At 35.9% G+C, this 20,706-nt stretch overlaps 1 protein-coding gene across 1 annotated transcript in view; it reads right to left on the bottom strand.

Annotated features, from left to right (window-relative positions):
• Positions 1-20,706, bottom strand: part of FBXL13 (F-box and leucine rich repeat protein 13) — a 265,142-nt gene that overhangs the window by 13,512 nt on the left and 230,924 nt on the right. The window contains exon 15 of the mRNA XM_074195296.1: positions 5,888-6,022. Coding sequence (XP_074051397.1) covers positions 5,888-6,022 — 135 coding nt within the window. The remainder of the gene's footprint in view (positions 1-5,887; positions 6,023-20,706) is intronic.

Raw genomic sequence — 20,706 nt, 5'->3', positions numbered from 1 at the left:
AAAGTCCATGGCAATGTGGGAAAGGAGGTGGATTTTCATGAATGTTGAGTGAAGGGGAGGTTTTATTCTCTAATCTCCTTTCACATAATTCTTACTGTGCTATGCCCCTAGGGAAAAAAATAAAAGAGAGAATGACAGGAGGTCAGTTATATCATTCCTATATATGCATAAAACTAGATCCTCCTTTTATTATTTTATTAGGGATAGAGATGGTATATGTACTGCTGCTTGCCTAATCCAATCCTATAAATGTTTTATGATGGACAAATGGCTTAAATTTCTCTAATCCTCAGTTTCCTTACTTATAAAATGATGGGCAACTAGGTGGTGCAGTGGATAAAGTGCTGGACCCAAAATCAGAAAGAATCATTTTCTTGAGTTCAGATCTGGTTTCAGACATTCATTAGATGTGTCACCCTGGACAAGTCTGCCTCAGTTTCCTCATCTATAATATGAGCTAGAGGGAGAAATGCCAAAACCACTCCAGTATCTTTGCCAACAAAACCCCAAAAGAGGTCATGAAGAACTGGACACAACTGAAATGAATCAAAAACAAAAACATGAGGATAATAATTCTGACATTTCCTTCATCACAAGGTTGCTAGAAGGAAACAGCTTTAGTGCATCTTAAGTAATTATTGATTATTTTTATCTTTTTTTATTATTTTATTTATTAGACATCCCAAGTAAACTGAATGTCCCAAAGACATCCCCTTTTTTTATTTACAAATTTTACTTAAAAGATGTTTTACCATTGTTTTACCAACTGTCAAAATAGTAACTAGGATGAACAACCTTGAGCTTTACCCTCAGAAAAATGATATGGAGGGAAGAGGGGTGCACTTTCTCCCTGGTCTTCTACAAGGTTAGACCTCACTTCCTTGCTCAGCCCCATATCTGGCATTCTATATGCTGCTTGAGTACCTGTCTTCCTACTCCTTCAATTCATTTTGGACCTAGGTGAAAGGATTTTTAATTCTGAGTTTTATTCTAACACATCAAGTTTTTAACTGCAGAATGACTTTTATACTTTAAGTTCGAAATATTTTTCAATTTAATCCAATGTAACAATTATTTCTGAATATGAAGCAATGTGTTTCTTTACAAGTTGCATGGTGAAGGGTTAGACACACAAACAATAACACAGTCATCAATAGAGAATGGCATATCCAAACATGAATTCATTCAAATCCATGGTTGTTTTGGATAAGTGAAACTTTTTTTGATGAATTTAAATGTTCTAGAGGGCCAAAATCAGCATACTAAATGTCCCAAACTTGCAAATTTCTTGTGATTCAAAGTTTATCCTTTTTATTTGTTGATATAGCTAAAGTACTGTGCCAAGAATCTCCTTACAGTATTAAAAATATCCCCTTTAGTATATGAGATTATATGGTGTTTGAGTTTCTCTGTATTTTAAAAACTTCAAAATTCAAAGTATTTTCTAATAAGTCAGCTGGCAGCACCAGAGTTTACCTTGAAGAAAGCCAAGGGACTTCACAGGTCAAATTGTACAATTTACTCCGTAATTAATAAATATTCCATCCTCTCATCTGTACATTTGCCCACAAATCCTTACTGTACCCTAAAGCAGAATTTGGTCTTGGGAAAGGTTGGCATCCTAAACCATTTTTTCTTTACAGAAACTATTTTTAATCCCATGGAAGTCTTAGGATCAATAGTTTTAGGGTAATGATAAAATAGTGCTTCTATGTGGGCACCCTATTGCAGGGTGAATGGTTGTGCAGTCACTGAAGGGGGAGAGTTAGAGTGGGGCATTTTCTTCCACAGTGAGAAGAGGGAGAGTAATAGAATAACAGCCTTATTCCAAACCTGGGAGATTGAGAGAATGATGGTATGCTCAAAATTAATAGGAAAGTTAGGAAGAAGGAAGAGCTTGAGGGGGGGTTCAGTTTTGGACATACTGAGTTTAAAATTTCTACATCCAGTGATGTGGCACAGTCGTTAAGAGTGCTGGATCTAGAGTCAGAAAAACTTATCTTCCTGAGTGCAAACATGACCTCAGACACTTACTAGCAGTGTGATCCTGGCCAAGTCACTGAATCCTGTTTGCCTCAGTTTCCTCCTCTGTAAAAATGAACTGAAGGAAGAACTGGCAAGGAACTACAGTATCTTTGCCAACAAAACTCCAAATGGGGTTACAAAGTTCAAGATGACTGTAAAGCACTGGATATATCTAGATCATTGTTGTCCAATAGGCAATTGGATATATAAGACTAGAAGGCAAGGTCTGAGAATCACTTGTAAAGAGATGATAATTGAAGCCATGGGAACCAACAACATCACTGAGAGAAATGGTATATAGAGCAAAGAGCAGTGGACATAGGAGAGTGTTGTGGGGAGCACCCAGGTGATCAGACAGGGAGAAGGAGAAGTAGGAGAAAAGGAGAAAGCAGTATCATCAAAAAAAAGTAATAATTATGGAAAAGAGAGAGAGTATATAAAGGAGAAGGAAATCTAGGGAAGTAAAAAGGAGGACTGAGAAATGGCCAGTAGATTTGGCAATCAAGCTATCATCAGTATCTGTAGAAAGAGTAATTTTAGTTCAATGATGATGTCAAAACCCAGACTCTAAGAGTTAAGGAAAAAATGAGAGGACAGAAAGTGGAAGCATTGCTCGTAGACAATTTTCTTCAAAGTTTAGCCACCCAAAATGAGAAGACATAAAAGACAATCGTTTGCAGAGATGGAGAGACCATGTGAGAGTTTTCTGAGAACAAGAAAATCACGAATGTGTTTGTACGCAATAGAGAAGATGGCAAAATACAGAAAGAGATTGAAAATCAATGAGAAAATGGGAGTGACAGAAGGAGCAATCTGCTAGAAAAGACACAGAGGAACGATAAATCCTTTTGCTTCCTTCCATTAGCTTTGTCATCTGTAAAACAGGAACAATAATATTTGCACTATACTATCTCTTAGAGTTTTCTGAGGAAAGCACTTTGTAAAACTTGAGGGTTTATAAATGTGTTACAATTTATAGCTGTGAAGTAAATAAAGTATCCTCCAAATTTGATTATGAAGAGCAGTGATTCACATAGCCTTTTTTTGTTCATTCATTCAACAAACATTTATCAGTCCCTTCTTTATTCACTCTGTTAGGCTCCACATGAATGGATACCTAAATTATGTTTTCTATCTTCAAGGAACTTTCGGTAGAAAAAAGACAAGATATGAACATAATTTAACAAAATATAGGCTAGAATGTATAGATTTATGTATAGAAGAAAACTGCAAAGTGTTTTATTAATAGTTGTATCACATCCAAATCTTTTGACCTTCAGGAAGTAGCAGTGTCAATTTTACAATGTGCAAAGGAATACCCTAATTTTAACTTTTCCTAGCATCAAACAAAATTCTTTTTTTGTTATTTATTTTATTTTTTCCAATTACACGCAAGAATAATTTTCAACATTCATATTTTTGTGTTCCACATTTTTCTATTTCACTATTTTCCCCTCCCTGTGACAGTGATATACATATACATATATATATATATGACATAGGTTATATATGTATAATAATCAAACAAAATTCTTTATCCATCCCCACTTTTTTTCTGATTGGTCATGTTTATTTTTTCATTGATTGGTCATGTTTATTTTGTACCTAAATTTTAAGACCCAAGAAATCCCACCACTCTCCCAGCATGTTCTGCAGTAGGTCCAGGTGCCAGAGGATCCATATGGTAGGATAGGGCATGCTAAGAGGAGCTATGACTCCTAGGACAGTGCATTTATGTTCTGGAAACCATGGCATGCCTAGAGAATTAGAACACATCTTGTTTACCTAATTTTTAAACAGGCACAGTTCTGAAGCACTGGGAAGAGTTTTACTCTAAATGTCCATCACTTACTTGTATAAGCCAGGCACCATCCTTGGGACAAAGTATGACCTTTTGTTTCTTTGCCCTTGTTTCTTTAATTTCTTTAAAAGGCTCATCTCTACTTGTCCCTAGTCCTTTCTGCAGTCTAATGAGCTGTAGAGACCCTTAGGAGAGTACAGTTCTATTCTAATCTTCATGAAGGTGGACCCAATGAAGAGCAAAGCTTCTTCAGCTATCATTTAACAGTACCTAGAAGCAAATGGGGCTTGGTTGTGGAGGTGACCCTACAGTAGAGTAGATGGAGTACCAGGCTGGGAGTCAAGAAGACTCTTCTCCATGAGTTCAAGTTCAGACACCTACTAGCTGTGTGATACTGGGTGTCACTGAGCCCTGTTTGCCTCAGTTTCCTTATCTGTAAAGTGAGCTCCAATATCTTTGCCAAGAAAACCCCAAATGGGGTCATAAAAAGTTGGACACTATTGAAACAACCTAACAATAACATTCTAGACTCAAATCCTTCACCTGACCTCCCCCCAAAAAATTACCTTGTACATATTCTATATCAGCACATGATTTTCCCTCGATAGAATATAAGCTCCTAGAGGTCAAGAAATATTTCATAAACAGTTATTTTCACTAAGCATTACTACTTTGCCCCACAAAATTTTAGGGGCTATCAGAAATTTTGACTTTGCTTTCTGGTTGGGAGATCAGAAATAAGACCAGTAGCAATAATGGATGTTTTTCACAATTGTGGCACAGTACATACAGTTCAGGATCCAGTCAGGAACACCTGAGTTCAAAGCCAGATTTGGGTATTTACTTCCTGTGTGACTTTGGGCAAGTCACTTAACTCTGGTCTACCATAGTTTTCTCACCTATAAAATGGGGATAATAATAGAACCTACCTCCCAAGGGAGGATAAAAATGAAGTAATATTCATAAAAGTGCTTATTCAGTGTGGGGCACTAAATAGACAGTGTAGATAAATGCTAGTTTATTATTATTATTATTATTATTACTATTATTGCTATTACTATTATTATTTCTCTGAATATTTAAAGCATTTTGTATTAATTACCACATTTTCAATTATCATGATAATAGGTGATTCCAAGCCATAATAAAGTCAACTAAATGTTTTAAGGAAACTCAGCGACATGAAAGAAACACTGAACCCAATTAAAGCCCCATGTTGCTCCCCAGAAACTCTGTGACCTTAACTTCCCTGCTCATCAACTTCTTGACCAGAAGCATGATAATAAGACTCCCAAATCAATCTCATAGGGTTATTATTTAAAGGGTCAGTCAAATGAAGTGATGTAATTGAAGCACTTTATGAATGTGAAGTGTGATGATGTTTGTCCTTCATTTTCGAAGAAGACCGTGACATCAGGGGGGTGATGTTAATTGGATTTGAGTGAGGTGGGATGTGCAGCATCACCAGGCTCATATTCTCCTCCAGAGCCATCTGGGGCCACTGGCCAGATATGAATCAGAATGTCTGGAGATGACCCTGGATGTGAGGCAATCAGGATAAGTGACTTACCCAAGGTCATACAGCTAGTAAGTGTCAAGTATCTGAGGCCAGATTTGAGCTATCTTCTTGACTCCAAAGCCAGTGCTCCAAAGCTGTGCCACCTAGCTCTTCTTGAAGTATAATATATGTATATTAGGTATATGTAATATATGTCTAAGTTATTGTTACTGGGGCAAATGATAACTTCTCCGAAGTTATCTGAAGTTCTCTGAAACTCTGTTCCTCCATCTATTTAAAAATAGGGATAGTTCTACTCCTACACTGTAGAGATGTTGAGAACATAAATGAGATAATATGGGGGGAGGAGAGGGTTAATCCCTTTGGAAGGAAAAGCACAAATGAAAGCCAGAGCATTACTCTGCTTGATATCATGACAAAGTCTGATTCTGCTGGCAGACTTAATACATTGCAAAGAGAACAGGGCAAGAATGAGTCACACTTCTGAACACCCAACTCTGAGTTCTCTCTCAGCTTTTTTCAGCTTCAACTTTCATACATACCTTTGGACAGCCAGCGATGCTGAGTGATGTAATGCTAAAGCACTTAGCAGATAGGATTTTCAAAATTTCCCCGGAAAGCTTGAGACAGTAAGAGATGTCCAGAAGTTCCAAAATGGGTGTCAACTGACAGAATTCCTGTAAAACATTCCAAAGTTTGCAATTAATTTGTCTTTCATTATTAAATCTTTTCCAGGAGAAAACATTATATACCCCAATACCCACATGCATGCAACTATTGCCTCATTGACAGTATTATTGAGATCCCCAAGATTGAAGTCAAATGTTCTCAATAATACCATTAAAACCAAAAAAAGGCTTCTAATTGTGTTTATCACATCTTATATATGCACAATTAAAAGCTTTTTTTAGTTTTTTTTTTTTACAAGGAAATGGGTTTAAGTGGCTTGCCCAAGGCCACACAGCTAGGTAATTATTAACTATCTGAGGCTGGATTTGAACTCAGGTACTCCTGACTCCAGGGCCAGTGCTCTATCTACTGCACCACCTAGCTGCCCCTAATTATAAACTTTTAAAAGCTTTTATTTTTCATTTAATTATTAACATTTTAGATATTCTGAATTGTTATAAATGTTCACTGGTTTTCAAGGCATAACTTGAAGAAAGGATCTTGTCTTTTCTAACCTAAAAAATGTCATCTAATATTCAATTAATAACCATTTATTAAGCTCCTACTATGAGCCAGACACTAAGCAAGCACTGGATTTTACAGATGAACTTTGTTCCTTCTAAATTAAATCAGATTTCTCTTGTGACTTAAAATGAGAATTTTTAAAGTCCCCTTTTCTCCAATGGAAAGAAAAATAACAAGGTCAAATATATGTGATATATTGGCATTTATATTCCTGGGTCTAGAAGGGAAGAGTGAACATCACATCAGTATATCAAAGATTCTTAACTTTTTTTTGTATCTCCTCTTTGGGAATCTAATAAAATCTAGGAACAGTTCCCTAAAATTATGATTTTAAGCACATAAAAAGAAATATATAAGATCACAAAGGAAACTATATTGAAAAAGTTATTAACATTTGTTCAAAAGTTCATCAATCCTAGGTTAAAACCCCTTAGTGTAGAACCATAGACACAGAACACAAAAGATCTGTAGTTAAAAAACCTTTCCCACTACAATCTGAAGGATAATGAAAAATGAACTTAAATGCCAGAAATAAGTTCAGAAGAGAAAAACATTCTAAATTGCCCTCTTCATCTCCAACAGCCTAGGTCCAAGATCTCTTAAATTAGTAACTGTTTTTTCTATAATCGTGACTGGAAGGATTTGATGCCATTCTAATTGGAAAGTCTTTAAAAATGTTATCTTTAACATATAAAAAAGATAATTTCCATACACAGTATAAAACAACAAAAAAAAGGATTTTGCAGGAAACCATGAATATCTGTTTTACTTCACTTGCTTTAAAAAAAGTATAATTTCAACATATTCCTTTCCAAACTCTCCTTCCAATCTGTGGTTTCTTCTGTGAATTTTTTTTAAAGTTACAATAGTTCTCTTCTAGGGGTGGGCATGACTACTGCTACCCCAGTTTACTGAAATGAAAGGGGAAAAGCTTTTATAGTTAAGCAGAACAAATTCAGGCAATGGTCATGTCCCAAAATATACATCTCTGAAACTTGTACCCATGACATTTCTTTCTGAAATTAGGTAACATATTTCATTGTAGATCCTCTGACCATTGCTTTAATCAGAATTCTTATTTTTTCAAAGTTGTTTTTCTTCCAAATATTGCTGTCCTTGCATAAAGTTATCTCCTGATCCTCTTTGCTTTACTTGTCATCAGTTCATGATAACCAGAATTCCCTAAAATCCTCAATCATTTATTATAGTACAATAATATTCCATTATATTCATACATCATAATTTGTTTAGCTGTTCCCTGATTTTCTAAGAGACAATCTAAATGCCCCCTTTTATATTCTAGTTCTTTTCCTTTTTTCCCTTCCTTTTTTAATCTACCAATCTCTCAGTCAATACCTTTTAGGATCAGGAAATTTATTTTGCTAGAGTCTATTCATTTTCTGGTATTATCCTTCTTGTAACCCCACTCCCATCCCTTCATATTTACTTATTAAGTTTGAAATATTTTTTCACCAACTTTATGTGTCTGTGTGTGTGCACACACTTGTGAGTATTCATTTCACCTTTGTTTCAGGTAAAACTGAGGTTTATCTGATGGCTACCCTCTACATCCCTTCCTCCATGCTTGTATAATTTCTTTTGACATACTCTGTTTATGAGAAATAAGTTCCACTCCCTGTTTCCTGCTTTCTATACTAGTGATTTCCTAATTTTACCTTTTCTTTCTCCTCTTCACATCCTGCAAACTAAGCCAATCTAGTCATAGATCTTCAGTTTTTCATTATTGAATTCCCTCAAAACTTAGAAATATTAAGGTTCTAAAGGGAAAGTTGTTTCTTCTCATTAGAATGCTAACATTACATCATTATACTGTTCTTTCCAATTACTCAAATTTACCAGAAGTAGATTTTTTTTGTTTGAATTTCAAAAATCTTATTAACTCAAGTCTTCATTCATCTATTTCACAAAAGGTTCATTTTCTCCTCTGGTAGAATTATACAGATTTTTACAGGTAAGTTGTACTTGATTATAAGTGTATTCTAGAAAAGGCTTCTGTGTCCTTGTGTGATCTTAATTCCAGATTCTTGGAATTGAACTTCTTTCTAGATGATTTCAGTATTTTTATTTTGACATGGAAGCTCTGAATATTGACTACTTAACATTCTAGGATTTTTTTTCTCTTGGAATTTTCTCAGGAAAATCAGTAAATTTTATCTTTATTTTGCCTTCTTATTCTAATAAAACTGGGTAGTTTTTATTTATAATTTCTTAAAGTACTCAAGCTTTTCTTTTTAAATCTTGTTTTTCAGAGAGTCCAATGATTTGTAAATAATCTGTCTTTCCATTTGGAAATTGGCTTTTAAAGGGCTATAAAACTGTGCATACCCTTATACAGCAATACCATTACTATGTTTCCATTCCTAGGGCCTAGTTGTACAAAAATATTTATATCAGCTATTTAAAGCTAAGAATTAGGAATTGAGGGACTTCTGGCCAAGATAGCAGATAGAATCCAGGTATTGTTTTAATAATACCTGGATTTCCTTCAGAACTAACATGAATCAACAGATTTTGGATCCACAGAACCCAGGGAAGAACAGAGGGGAACATCTCCCAGCAAGGTCTGTCAAGTGGGGGGAGAGGGTGAACCAGGGCTGAGAGCAGAGACCCAGTACAGAGGCAGCAGGGTGAGACCTGGGACTAATCTGAGAACAGCAGTGGAAGCCTGGCAGGTGGATGGGAGAGCTCCAATGCAACTTCCCAGACAACCATTGGCCAATTCAGCAGGTCTGGAAGACCTAGACCACTGAGTCTATTTCCTCTTTCCCCCCACTTGTTTTCAGCTGAATCCTCCATTTGTTCCAGAACAAACACAGAAATAGTCCCAGGTGTTTGAACCTTGCTCCAAGGCCTAGGTGTGGGTGGCAGTTCTTTCCCAGCCCTGATAACTCTAAGAGAACATTTGGTATTTCTAGTGTGAGGGCCCAGCCAGATTGTGAGATCCAGCCCCTGGCCTAGGGAGTGGGCCTCTCACACCTCCAAAACAGATAATCCAGAGAAAGCTTCTGGCATCTCTTACTGGCCAGCCCACTGAGTAACCCCCTGGAGTTCCTAACCACAGTGAGCAAGGACTCTAAGAATCTCAACAATGAAGGTCTGCAAACCAGCTTCTCCCTAGGGAAAGGGACCAAAATGAAGAAAGGACAGTGAAAAGCAGAGTCTATTGAATGTTACCTTGGAGATAAGGTTACTCCTTCAGAAAAGGACAGAAGAGTTGGAGCTTCAAAGGAGAATATGAATTGTTATGGACCCCAGAGAAACTTCTCAGAAGAGATCAGAAAACAGTCTAAAAATCAAATTGCACAGTGGATAGAGAGCACCGTCCCTGTAGTCAGGAGTACCTTGGTTCAAATCTGGCCTCAGACACTTAAAAATTACCTAGCTGTGTGGCTTTGGGCAAGCCACTTAACCCTATTTGTCTTGCAAAAACTTAAAATTATTGCATTAAAAAAGGGGGAATAGTAAAGAGATGTGAGGAAGGAGATTTATTAAGGCAAATTACATCACACGAAGAGGTACAAAGGGCCTATTGCAATAGCAGGAAAGAAGGACGGAGATGAAAACTGCATTAATCTTACATCAAATTTGGCTCAAAGAGGGATTGAGTTTAAAAACTTATCTTACTTTTCAAGTTTTAAAAGAGGAAAGGGGGTGAAGAGGGACTCATAGAAGGAAGGGAAAGAAGAAGGGGAAAAGAGAAAGGGGAAAGAAAATATGGGGATAAACACATTAAAGGAGGCAGTATTCAGAAGCAAAATAGGAAAAATAACAAAAATGGCAAAAAAGGAAAAATAAAAACAGAAGGAAGATAGCATGGAGGTGAATAGAGGTAGTAATTATAACTTTGAATGTGAATGGGATGAACTCTCCCAAAAAATGTAAATGGATAGCAAGGTGGAATAAAAAACAGAATCCTACAATGTGCTGCTTACAAGAAATGCATTTGAAGTGGAGAGACACATACAGAGTAAAGGTAAAAGGTAAAAATATTATGCTTCAGTTGAAGTAAAAAAGACAGGGGTAGCAATCCTTATCTCAGACAAAGCAGTTGCAAAAATAGATCTCTTTAAAAAAGATAAGGAAGGAAACTATATCCTCCTAAAAGATACCATAGATAATGAAGTAATTTCAATACTAAATATGTATGCACCAAGCAGTATAGCAACCAAATTCTTAGAGGAGAAGCTGAATGAGTTCCAGGAAGACAAAGACAGCAAAACTCTACTGGTAGGAGACCTCAACCTTCCTATCTCAGAGTGAAATAACTCTAATCATAAAATAAACAAGAAGGAAGTTAAAGAGGTGAATAGAAAGTTTAAAAAAAACTTAAATATGATAGACCTTTGGAGAAAATTGAACAGGGATAGAAAGGAATATACCTTTTTTTTTTTCCTGTAGCACAGGGAACCTACATAAAACTGACCTTGTCTTAGGGCACTAAAAATCTTATAATCAAATGCAGAAAGGCAGAAATATTGAATATATCCTTTTCAGAACATGATGCAATAAAAATAACATGTAATAAAGGGTCATTAGAGAGATAGAACTAGAGCAAATTGGAAACTAAATAACCTAATTTTAAAGAACGACAGGATAAAACAACAAATCATAGAATTAATGGTTTCATCCAATTGAAAAATGCATATTAAAAATATGCAAAGGAAATTCTCATGAGGAAAGCTATTTACAGTTATATGAAAAATCACGCTAAATCATTATTGATTAGAGAAATGCAAATTAAAGCACCTCTGAGGTGCCTCCTTGCACTTCTTGGATTGGCCAATATGACCAGAATGGACAATGATCAATGTTGGAGGGGATATGGGAAATCTTGGACACTAATGCATTGTTAGTGCTGTGAACAGATCCAACCTTTCTGGAGAACAATTTGGAATTATGTCCAAAGGGCAATAAAAATGTGCATACCCTTTGATCCAGCAATACTGGATCTATACTCTGAAGAGATCATGAAAAAGGGTAAAAATATTTATAGCAACTCTGTAGAGTCAAAGAATTGGAAATCAAGGGAATGTCCATCAATTGGGGAATGGCTGAACAAATTGTGATATATATAAATATATATATTTATATATATAATAATATATTGTGATATATATATATATATGTATGTAATATATATGTATATGTGATGGAACACTATTGTTCTATAAGAAATCAGGAGGGAAGGAATTTCAGAGAAGCCTGGAAAGACTTGTTGAGCAAGATGAGCAGATCCAGAACATTGTTCACTCTAACAGCAACATGGGGTGATGATCAACCTTGATAGACTTGCTCATCCTATCAACGCAATAACTGGACAATTTTAGGATATCTGTGATGGAGAATATCATCTGTATCCAGAGAAGGAACTGTGGAGTTTAAAGGAAGACCAAAGATTATTATCTTCAATTTTAAAACTTGTTGTAGGTGTTATGGGATTTTGTTACCTTTAACCTTTTCTTTCTTCCTTTTGGATCTGACTCTTCCCTCAGAACACATTCAATTTTGACCTATGCATATCATGGAAGCAAATGTAAAGCCTATATCAGAGTGCCTTCTATGGGGGGGGGGAGGAAGAAGAAAAATTGTAAAACTCAAAACCTTGCAAAAAAATGTTTGATAGAAACTACTATTATATACAATTGGAAAACAAATAAAATATATTATAATAAAAAATTTGAAATTGAAGGATACCCATCAACTGGAGAATGACTAGACAAGTTGTGCCATATATGGAATGCTGTAATGGAATATTATTGTGCTATAAGAAATTATGAATAGGATGATTTCAAAAAAAGTCAGGTGGTTTATCATCCATTTGTAGTGTCTAAGAGTTTCTACTGATGGACCAGCTCTAGGGACTTTTTTGTCATTAAATAACAAGATTTGGAAAATAGATTTTCTTTATTAATTTGGTTTTTCTTGTGGGCACAGTTACAATAAATTCATTTGAATGTAAGGTTCCAAAGTGTGTAATACAATCAACTTATTGCCATGTATGAACAGAAGCATCTTCAGAAAGTCATTATCTACCAGAAATCTCAATTCAGGTACTAATCCCTTGTCAATCCTTTGACTTTGTTGCACTTCCTCAGGCACAATTTTACTCTATCAAATCAAATTTTTTGAAATGAAAAAAATAAGCACAGTGGAGTTCTTTTTATGGTGAACTTTTTTTAGTCAATTTAGTGAATGTGTAAATGTGATCTAATAAAGAATTTCTTCTTTAAAAGTGTTTTATTCTCTGTCAGTGATGATCTTCATCCAGTTGTAAATTTTTTTTTCAAAAATTCTGAATATCAAGTAGCCATATGAATTAATTCCTTGGATCTGTTCTCAAGCCCCACTGATCTTGATAACAATAATATCTATATTTTTTTCAGTAATTATTAGGTGTTTCCCCTGCTTTCTTTCAGATATCTTTAGAACAGATTCCTCAGAAATCTCAAAACTATGCTACTTCCAGCACAAATATCTCTGTAGGTTCTCAGTTTGGCCCACATGATACTCATGATATTCCTGCCCCCCTTGTTAGGCTGGGAAAACTGAAGAATATGATGTTAAAGTCTAAATATGGGGTGGCTGTCCAATAATTGTGGAGTCACTGATGGACAACACTTGTTCATATTGGAAAAATTTTAACTTACAGACAGTGAATACAAGTCAGTCTTCACAAAAGTGAAAATTTGTTCAATCAGAAAACTGAATTAGGAAACAGAACCTTGTAATATTTATAAATGGGTTTACAAAAACTATTAAGCATCAATATTTACAATTAATCTGAAATTATTTACATTTCTATAAGTATTTTAATACAGAAATATTAACAACCTTTTAATCATTCTTTGTTAGTTTTTATTCCATCTATTCATTTTCATTCACTTTTAAATTCAATTAATAGAATAATGGATTTCAATTTGGAAGAAAGCTTAGAGGTCATTTTACCTAACTTCCTCATTTTATAGATGAAGAAACTGAGGTCCAGAAAAGTTAAGTGATTTGTCACACAAACAATAAGCAGCAGAATTGAGATTTGAATCTAATTGCAAAACCAGCACTCTTTCTTCCAAATAAATTAATTTAATCTAATAAATATTAAAAAGTATCCACTGTGCATGAGACTCTAGAAATATCAAAGCAAAAAAATCTTTGCCTTCATAGAGTTTCCATCATATTAAAGGTCACATAATATAAATAGACAAATAAATACAACAGGGCACTAACAACCAAGGATATCTAAAAAGACTTTCCTTTGTGTCCTGTCTAAGGAGTCTGAAGAACAGAAGTGAGGAAGCACTGTATTCTAAACAAGGGGAATAGCGTATTTGAAGGCTATTCCTGAGATCAGGGAAAAGCAAGTGAGGAACTATCCTTTTTAGACTTTATAGTGATATAAGTCTTTCTATATTTTTTTGTACTTCTAATACCTGTCAGTTCAAAATGAACCATCCTAGAAGCCTCAGCAAACACCTCAAACAGATGCTGCCTGCACTTGTTATGAGATACCTCTTGCTGAGACTTTGAAATATCTAATTGAATGTTTTTATTAGCATAGCTCTCATCATTCAGTAATGCTCTAACCCCTTTTACTCTCCTTAGCATGGGGATAATGAACCTATAACATCCAAAAACCTCACAAAAACCACAACAGTCCTTCCTTTTTGACCCCTGCTCTTCATTCCCTTCTTCCCTCAACCATAACTAAACCCCAATGTCTCACCTTATATCTGTCTATCATCTTTGAATTCTTTGAACCTCCAAATCTTCCCTTCATTCTGGGACTGCTTTCCTGTTGAGTCCCTTTTCCGGGCTCTTATGTTGAGTCCCACTTTTGGATTCCCTCAATCTTCCCCAGGCAAGCGTTGGAGACAAGGATGACAAGGGAGAGAAGTATTCCATCAAGATCTCCAAGTGTGGGGTGGCTAGGTGGAAAAGTGGATAGAGCACCAGCCCTGGAGTCAGGAGTACCTGAGTTCAAATCCAGTCTCAGACACTTAATAATTACCTAGCTATGGCTTTGGGCAAGCCACTTAACCCCATTGCCTTCAAAAACCTTTAAAAAAAAATCTCCAAGTGTTCCATCTATTTACCAAAAGACCAGTGCTTAAATACCTTCCCAGTCTCTAATCCACTCCCACTCCTGTGCTCAAGGACACCAGGTGAAGATAATTTACAGTGCTCCCATACACAACAGTCCCTAACACTTTTTCCTCAAATCCATCTTCTCTTTATATACTTTCTCACTTGATAAATACATCAAATTTCATTGGTTCAATTAAGATCTCTATGCAAATAGCTCCCAGATTTATTTATCTAGACCTAATTTCTCTCAACTCCAGTAATGCATCTCCAATTTCCAATGAGACTTTTCTAGTTGGATGTCCTATTTCACCCCTTCTTGAAGTCTGTGGTCTGGGCAAAATGGCCCCCTTGCTACTCTTCACACAAGCCGCTCAATCTCCCATAGTCATGCCTTTGTCTCTAGTTCTTGGAATGTATTCCCTTCTCATCTCCACCTGCCTCAGAATCCTGTGCTTCTTTAAAAACATATGTCAAATGCCTTCTTTTCATCAAATCTTCCTCAATGCTACCAACTACCAACAGACTCTCTTCCCATTCTACCCTGTATATGTATGTGTGTATGTGTGTTTGTATGTGTATGTATATACATGCTTTCTAGTGCAATAGAATGTAAATTCCCAGAATACAGTAATTTTTTCCATTGCAGCTTATCTTGTTTGTACATAGGTATTTTTTCAAGTTATCTCCCTTAGACCTTAAACTCCTTGAGAGCAGAAACTGTCTTTTGCCTGATTGCTGATAAAAAAAAATAAAGAACAAAAGTCAGTATATACTTTGTTCTACTGAAATTTATTTTTTCTTCAAAAACATTTAAAAATTATCATTTGATTAAGAGGATATACATCCTTCAACACAATTCATAGAATTATACTTTCCATCCCTAGATCTGTTGTTCATATTTGTCTCTGACTCCAGAGTTCTAGAAACATTTTATTTTTAAAAATTAGGACATCATTTTTAACCTATTGGTAAATACTTTTAGTATCCTTATAGAGTCAAGAAGCTCTAACCTTTATTTAAAAATATATGTGAGGGCAGTTAGGTGGTGTAGTGGATAGAGCACTGGCCTTGGAGTCAGGAGTGCCTGGATTCAAATCTGACCTCAGACACTTAATAATTACCTAGCTATGTGGCCTTGGGCAAGCCACTTAACCGCATTGCCTTGAAAAAAAAGAAAAAAAGAAAAATATATGTGAAAAAAACAAAAAAATAAACAAAAAAGATATGAGACTTAGCATCTTTAATTCCTGCCTTCTTCCCCTCTTTGATATACATTTTACAGATCTTAACGATCTGTAAGAAAACTCCCAAATGACTTAGTGAATAAAATGATTTCTTGCAAAAGGCACATTTATCTTCTGAACTGAGTCATTTGGTAGGGGGATTTAATTATTACATTCCTAGATTCAGTATGTAATATAGGCTATGCTTCCATCAGATTTACTAGGCATGGAACCTAAAGCACTGATTCAAACTAACTAATAAGGTGGCAGCATCTATCATTAAAAGAACTCACTCATTTTCCTTACTCATGTCTTCATGTCTTTACACTTTGCTTCTTTAGGTCTTGACTGATTCCAATGAAAAGTCTTTTCTTTGAAATCCACAGAGAACTTTGGTGGATGAATTGCTGCCAGGAATTATTTTCTGTAACTAAAACTATTTTTGGCAGCCTTAAAAGTTGGAAGACAACTTCAACACACATACTTTGTGAAGCAGATAGAAAACTTCAGACTACATTATCATTTTAGACCTTACATGTTTTTCCATAAACTGTAGAGATGGGGCTGACAGGAGATATGATAGCAGTCCAGGTTCACATGGTGCCTAATTCATGAAAAGAGACAGGGAATAGGAGACTGGTCTTGTCATGGCTCATACTTATGTAATTCCTGGAAACTGTTTATGTGCCTGCAATATTGTGGAAAAATACTGCTTGACAAGGCTCAACTTAGCCAGGGTCTCTTGGGATCTCAGGCCAGAATCCTGCTTTTAGATCTGGAAACTCCTTTTAGTGGATGGGGGGAAGGAACTAGAAAGATAGCCTATTGATTATAAGGAATATAAGGAATAAATGCTAGAATCTTTGTTGATCATAGGATTATAGATTTAGAGTTGGAAGGGATCTAAGGATCACCTAGTACAGCCCACTCATTTTATAGATGAGTAAACTGAGATCCAGAAAAACTAAATGACTTCATCAAAGTTCTACAGCTAGTAAGTGGAAGAGCAGAATCTTCTGACTCCAAAGTCTATGCTCTTTCCTTGCAATGACACTGTCCCCCAATTCCCTTCCTTTGTTATACTTTCTTCCTTCCTATTCTAATAACTGATTCATATTCAATTCATTTAAACAAACATTTATTAGGTGCATACTATAAGAATGACTCTAGGTTTACAAAAATGAAAACAGTTCTTTTCCTGAAGGAGCTTACTAATGAGACAGAGATATGTACACAAGTAACCATACTACATCTAATAACACAAGATCACAAAAAAGTTAGTGACACAAGACATTTTAGGGGAGAATCAGGAAAGACTCAACCTAAGAAGTAGTACCTGAACTCAAGTACTTGAGAGAAAGGCAGTATTTCAACACCTGAAGAAGTAAGGAGGCTGGTCCAAATGTGGAGTGTGGCACAAGCAAATTCATGAAGGCTGAAGAAGGAAGGAATAGATCAAGAATCTTAGAATGACAAGTAGTCTAGTTTTTCTGGAATGTGGAACACATTAGAGGAAACAGAATGGAATGATAGAATGTATACTAAAACTAGATTACAAGGGACTAAAGTTCAAGTTAAAGCTTCTCATATTTCATATATAAGGTAATGGGGAGGTAATAGTGACCAAAGAAGTGATGTACATTAGGAAGACCTGTGCCTTGTTATTATTTTTGGAAGCTGTAAGGAGGATGGATTGATGAAAAGAGGAATTGAAGACAAGGAGATCGAGGAAGAGATAGTGAGGACTAGAACTAGGGTGATAACATGCAGGGGATGAAGACAAGAGATATTTATATGAGGGATGAATCTCAAAAATCTCTGAACATTGGGACTGAGGGAATAAGAAGTGCCATTAATAGAGATGTAAAAGTTAGAAGGAAGGTTTTACTGGGTAAGATGACTTAATACACTTTTGCATATATTTAAGGTATCTTAGAATATCCAGGTAGAATTATCCAGCCAGGAAATGAAAATGCACTCTTGAAGCTCATAACAAGGTGATATAGATTTAAGAGTCTATGTAGAAGAAATAACTACATAGAAAAAAGTGGGGGGGATGGATTAGAAAAGAATCAATGACAAAATCCTGGAAGAATTCCATACTATTCAGTCCTATTTCTAGAATACATTATTTGGTCCTTGATAAGTTTTGTTGACTAATTGGCCCTACAATCCTTTAGTATTTGTCAAAAAATGAAAGAATTACTTTTAAAAGATGAAAGGTAGGGGTGGCTAGGTGGCGCAGTAGATAGAGCACCAGCCCTTGGAGTCAGGAGTCCCCGAGTTCAAATCCAGCCTCAGATACTTAATAATTACCTAGCGGTGTGGCCTTGGGCAAGCTACTTAACCCCATTGCCTTAAACAAAAAAACAAATGAAAGGTAGAAGAGACCAGGAAGGGGGAAAAGGAAAGGGAGAGATTAAGTTGGGAGTTTCAAAGACTTCAAAAAAGAAGTTAAAGCAAATGGAGATGGAAGAGGTAGGGAGATATAGAGACTTCAAAAAGGAGATTAAAGAAAATGGAGATGGAAGAGGAAGGCATAAAATAAAGCTTTCCTGAAACAAGCTTTCTTCCCCAAAATAGTCATTTCTGAAAAAATTCTGGAAACTTGGATGGCTGATTTTATGCATAAGCCCTAATTCATAAAAATAAAATATAATTTTAAAATAAAACTTTACAAACCATATATATTATTTTTTCAGTTCTGAAAGCATGGTCATGGTGGGTTATGAACTTTATTCTAGTTTCATGTTACACACCTGTCTCCTCAGGGAGTCAGAAGTAGGCCTCTGGACTACAGAGAAAAATCAAACATCTTGCCTTGAGTCAGTTGCTTATGCTTTCTACATTCTTCCACGGTCAAGTTTTCAAGGTAATGTAAAGAACAACCCTAGCTGATTTTCTCCTAGACCTGACTCAAGAGAGTAGCTCCCAAAGACTTGTCCAAATACCTAATACAGAAGACAAGAAGGGAGAACAGTCATTCCACCCTTTTCCAATTATCCTTCCCTGATCAAGCTAGAGAAATACATCAGAAAGAAAGAAGTTTTGAACTTGCAGTTGTATAATTAGAGGCATCAATCTATGTTCTCTTAACTAAGAAAACTGGAATTCCTAAAACTTTCCTAAGATCTGTTCTAATAACAAATCCATAGCCTCTGAAAGTATCCATATATAATTCTCAAGGACATGACAGTGACTTTTTAATGATGGCATGATATGCACATTATACTGATTAATGTAATCAATATAAAGTCTATGTAGAAGAAATAACTACATAGAGCAATTGGGCAGAGCAGCTTTATGGAAGTTTTGGCAACAAATTTCTAACATTTTGGTAAAGCTCACCTGTCTCTCAATAGTCTTCAGAATGGTGATTTTTTTTTTTGGTGATTGTTTCCCCAGTAAGGTCAAACTAATAATACATTATCATAAAATGGAGCTTTGGTGACAAACTTGCAACAGTAGGACAAAGCTCACCTGTCTCAAAAAGTCTAGGCTGCTCAGCTCTGCAGCTACACCTCCCCGGGTTCTATCTTACTGGATACCATACTTTCCAAGGCATAGCCCCTCTCTAGGGGCAAATCCATTCCAGGTGGCCCAGTCCTTCACAAAGGAAAAGGAACTTTCCCTGGGCTCCTGCAGGCTTCTCCAGGATCAGTCAAGTTACTGCACTAGACACTTCCTGGCACCTATCTCAAATATTCAAAATAAGAACTTTGAAGACCAAAATGGAGAAAGATTCCACATGAGCAGAGTTGAACGTGGGTCTTGAGAGCTGGGCAGACGCCTTTCTGAAGAGACAAGAGAGATGGCCTCCATTGAAAAGCCAATTGAAAAGGATTTAGGTTCTGATCCTTGAATCCAGGGTGGTAGAGAGGGGTGCCCCGAGATATCCAGGGTCATAATGTGACCCCTCTAGATAGCTAGGACACAAAAATAGATCCTCATGCAAACCAGAGCTCCCAGTTGAAGATCTCAGATATTAAGGAGGGACTAATACATCAGTTTCTGGGATATTATTGTATGGCTTCCTCCCAATGCAAGAATTTTTTGAGCCCCAAGGTTAAGCTTCCAAATACAGTTCTGAGAAGCATTTCCCATGCTCTTCCAAACCCATCAAAGCCCTAGACCATGGCCTTACCTAGACAACTTTTAACTTTTCATTTGTAGCATGTCAGCACTCTGCATCTGTCTTCTCCTCCCCTACTCAATGGTTCAGATCTCCATTATCTATTTGGTGCTTCTCTGTTCAACAAAACAGAGGCTGGTTTGATCTGGCTGTGGACATGGCCTCTACCTTTTCCAGTATCAGCACATAATAGTACCAACGCAAGTTAGTGTATTAAGGCTTAAGGGGAATCATTTCAAGAAGAAATATGATGCAATTAATTTGAGGTTGCCAATTAACTAAATTCGTAAAAGACTGGATAGAAGATATATCTTCAATGATAAGGTAATATAATTTTTTTTCTAAATAGTAACATCTGTTGAGGAGGAAGGAGGACACAAAAGATATGTTTGAAAGAATAAGGTCAGATCACACCCCTTTTTTGTTTAAAAATCTAAATGTAGTATATATTTACAGTTTCTTACTTTTATTCATTAAATGGAATGCTTTGCTTATTTTTAATGGTTCTAATATTTATTCTTAGACAATCTGACAGGATTTATTTGACTCTTGGCAAGTTCTCACTTACATATGATAAACTAATGGTCTAGGAATGGCTTAAGTTCTAGGCGAGACCTTTCCAAGCATTAGTTTCCTTTTAACACTTCCAACCAAACATGTCAATAACTGGCATGCAGATTCGATTAGTAATCAACACCATGACATCCCT

The sequence above is a fragment of the Macrotis lagotis genome, chromosome 7, assembly GCF_037893015.1.
Source record: "Macrotis lagotis isolate mMagLag1 chromosome 7, bilby.v1.9.chrom.fasta, whole genome shotgun sequence".
NCBI classification, from domain to species: Eukaryota; Metazoa; Chordata; class Mammalia; order Peramelemorphia; family Peramelidae; genus Macrotis; species Macrotis lagotis.
This window is presented reverse-complemented; position numbering and strand designations above follow the sequence as displayed.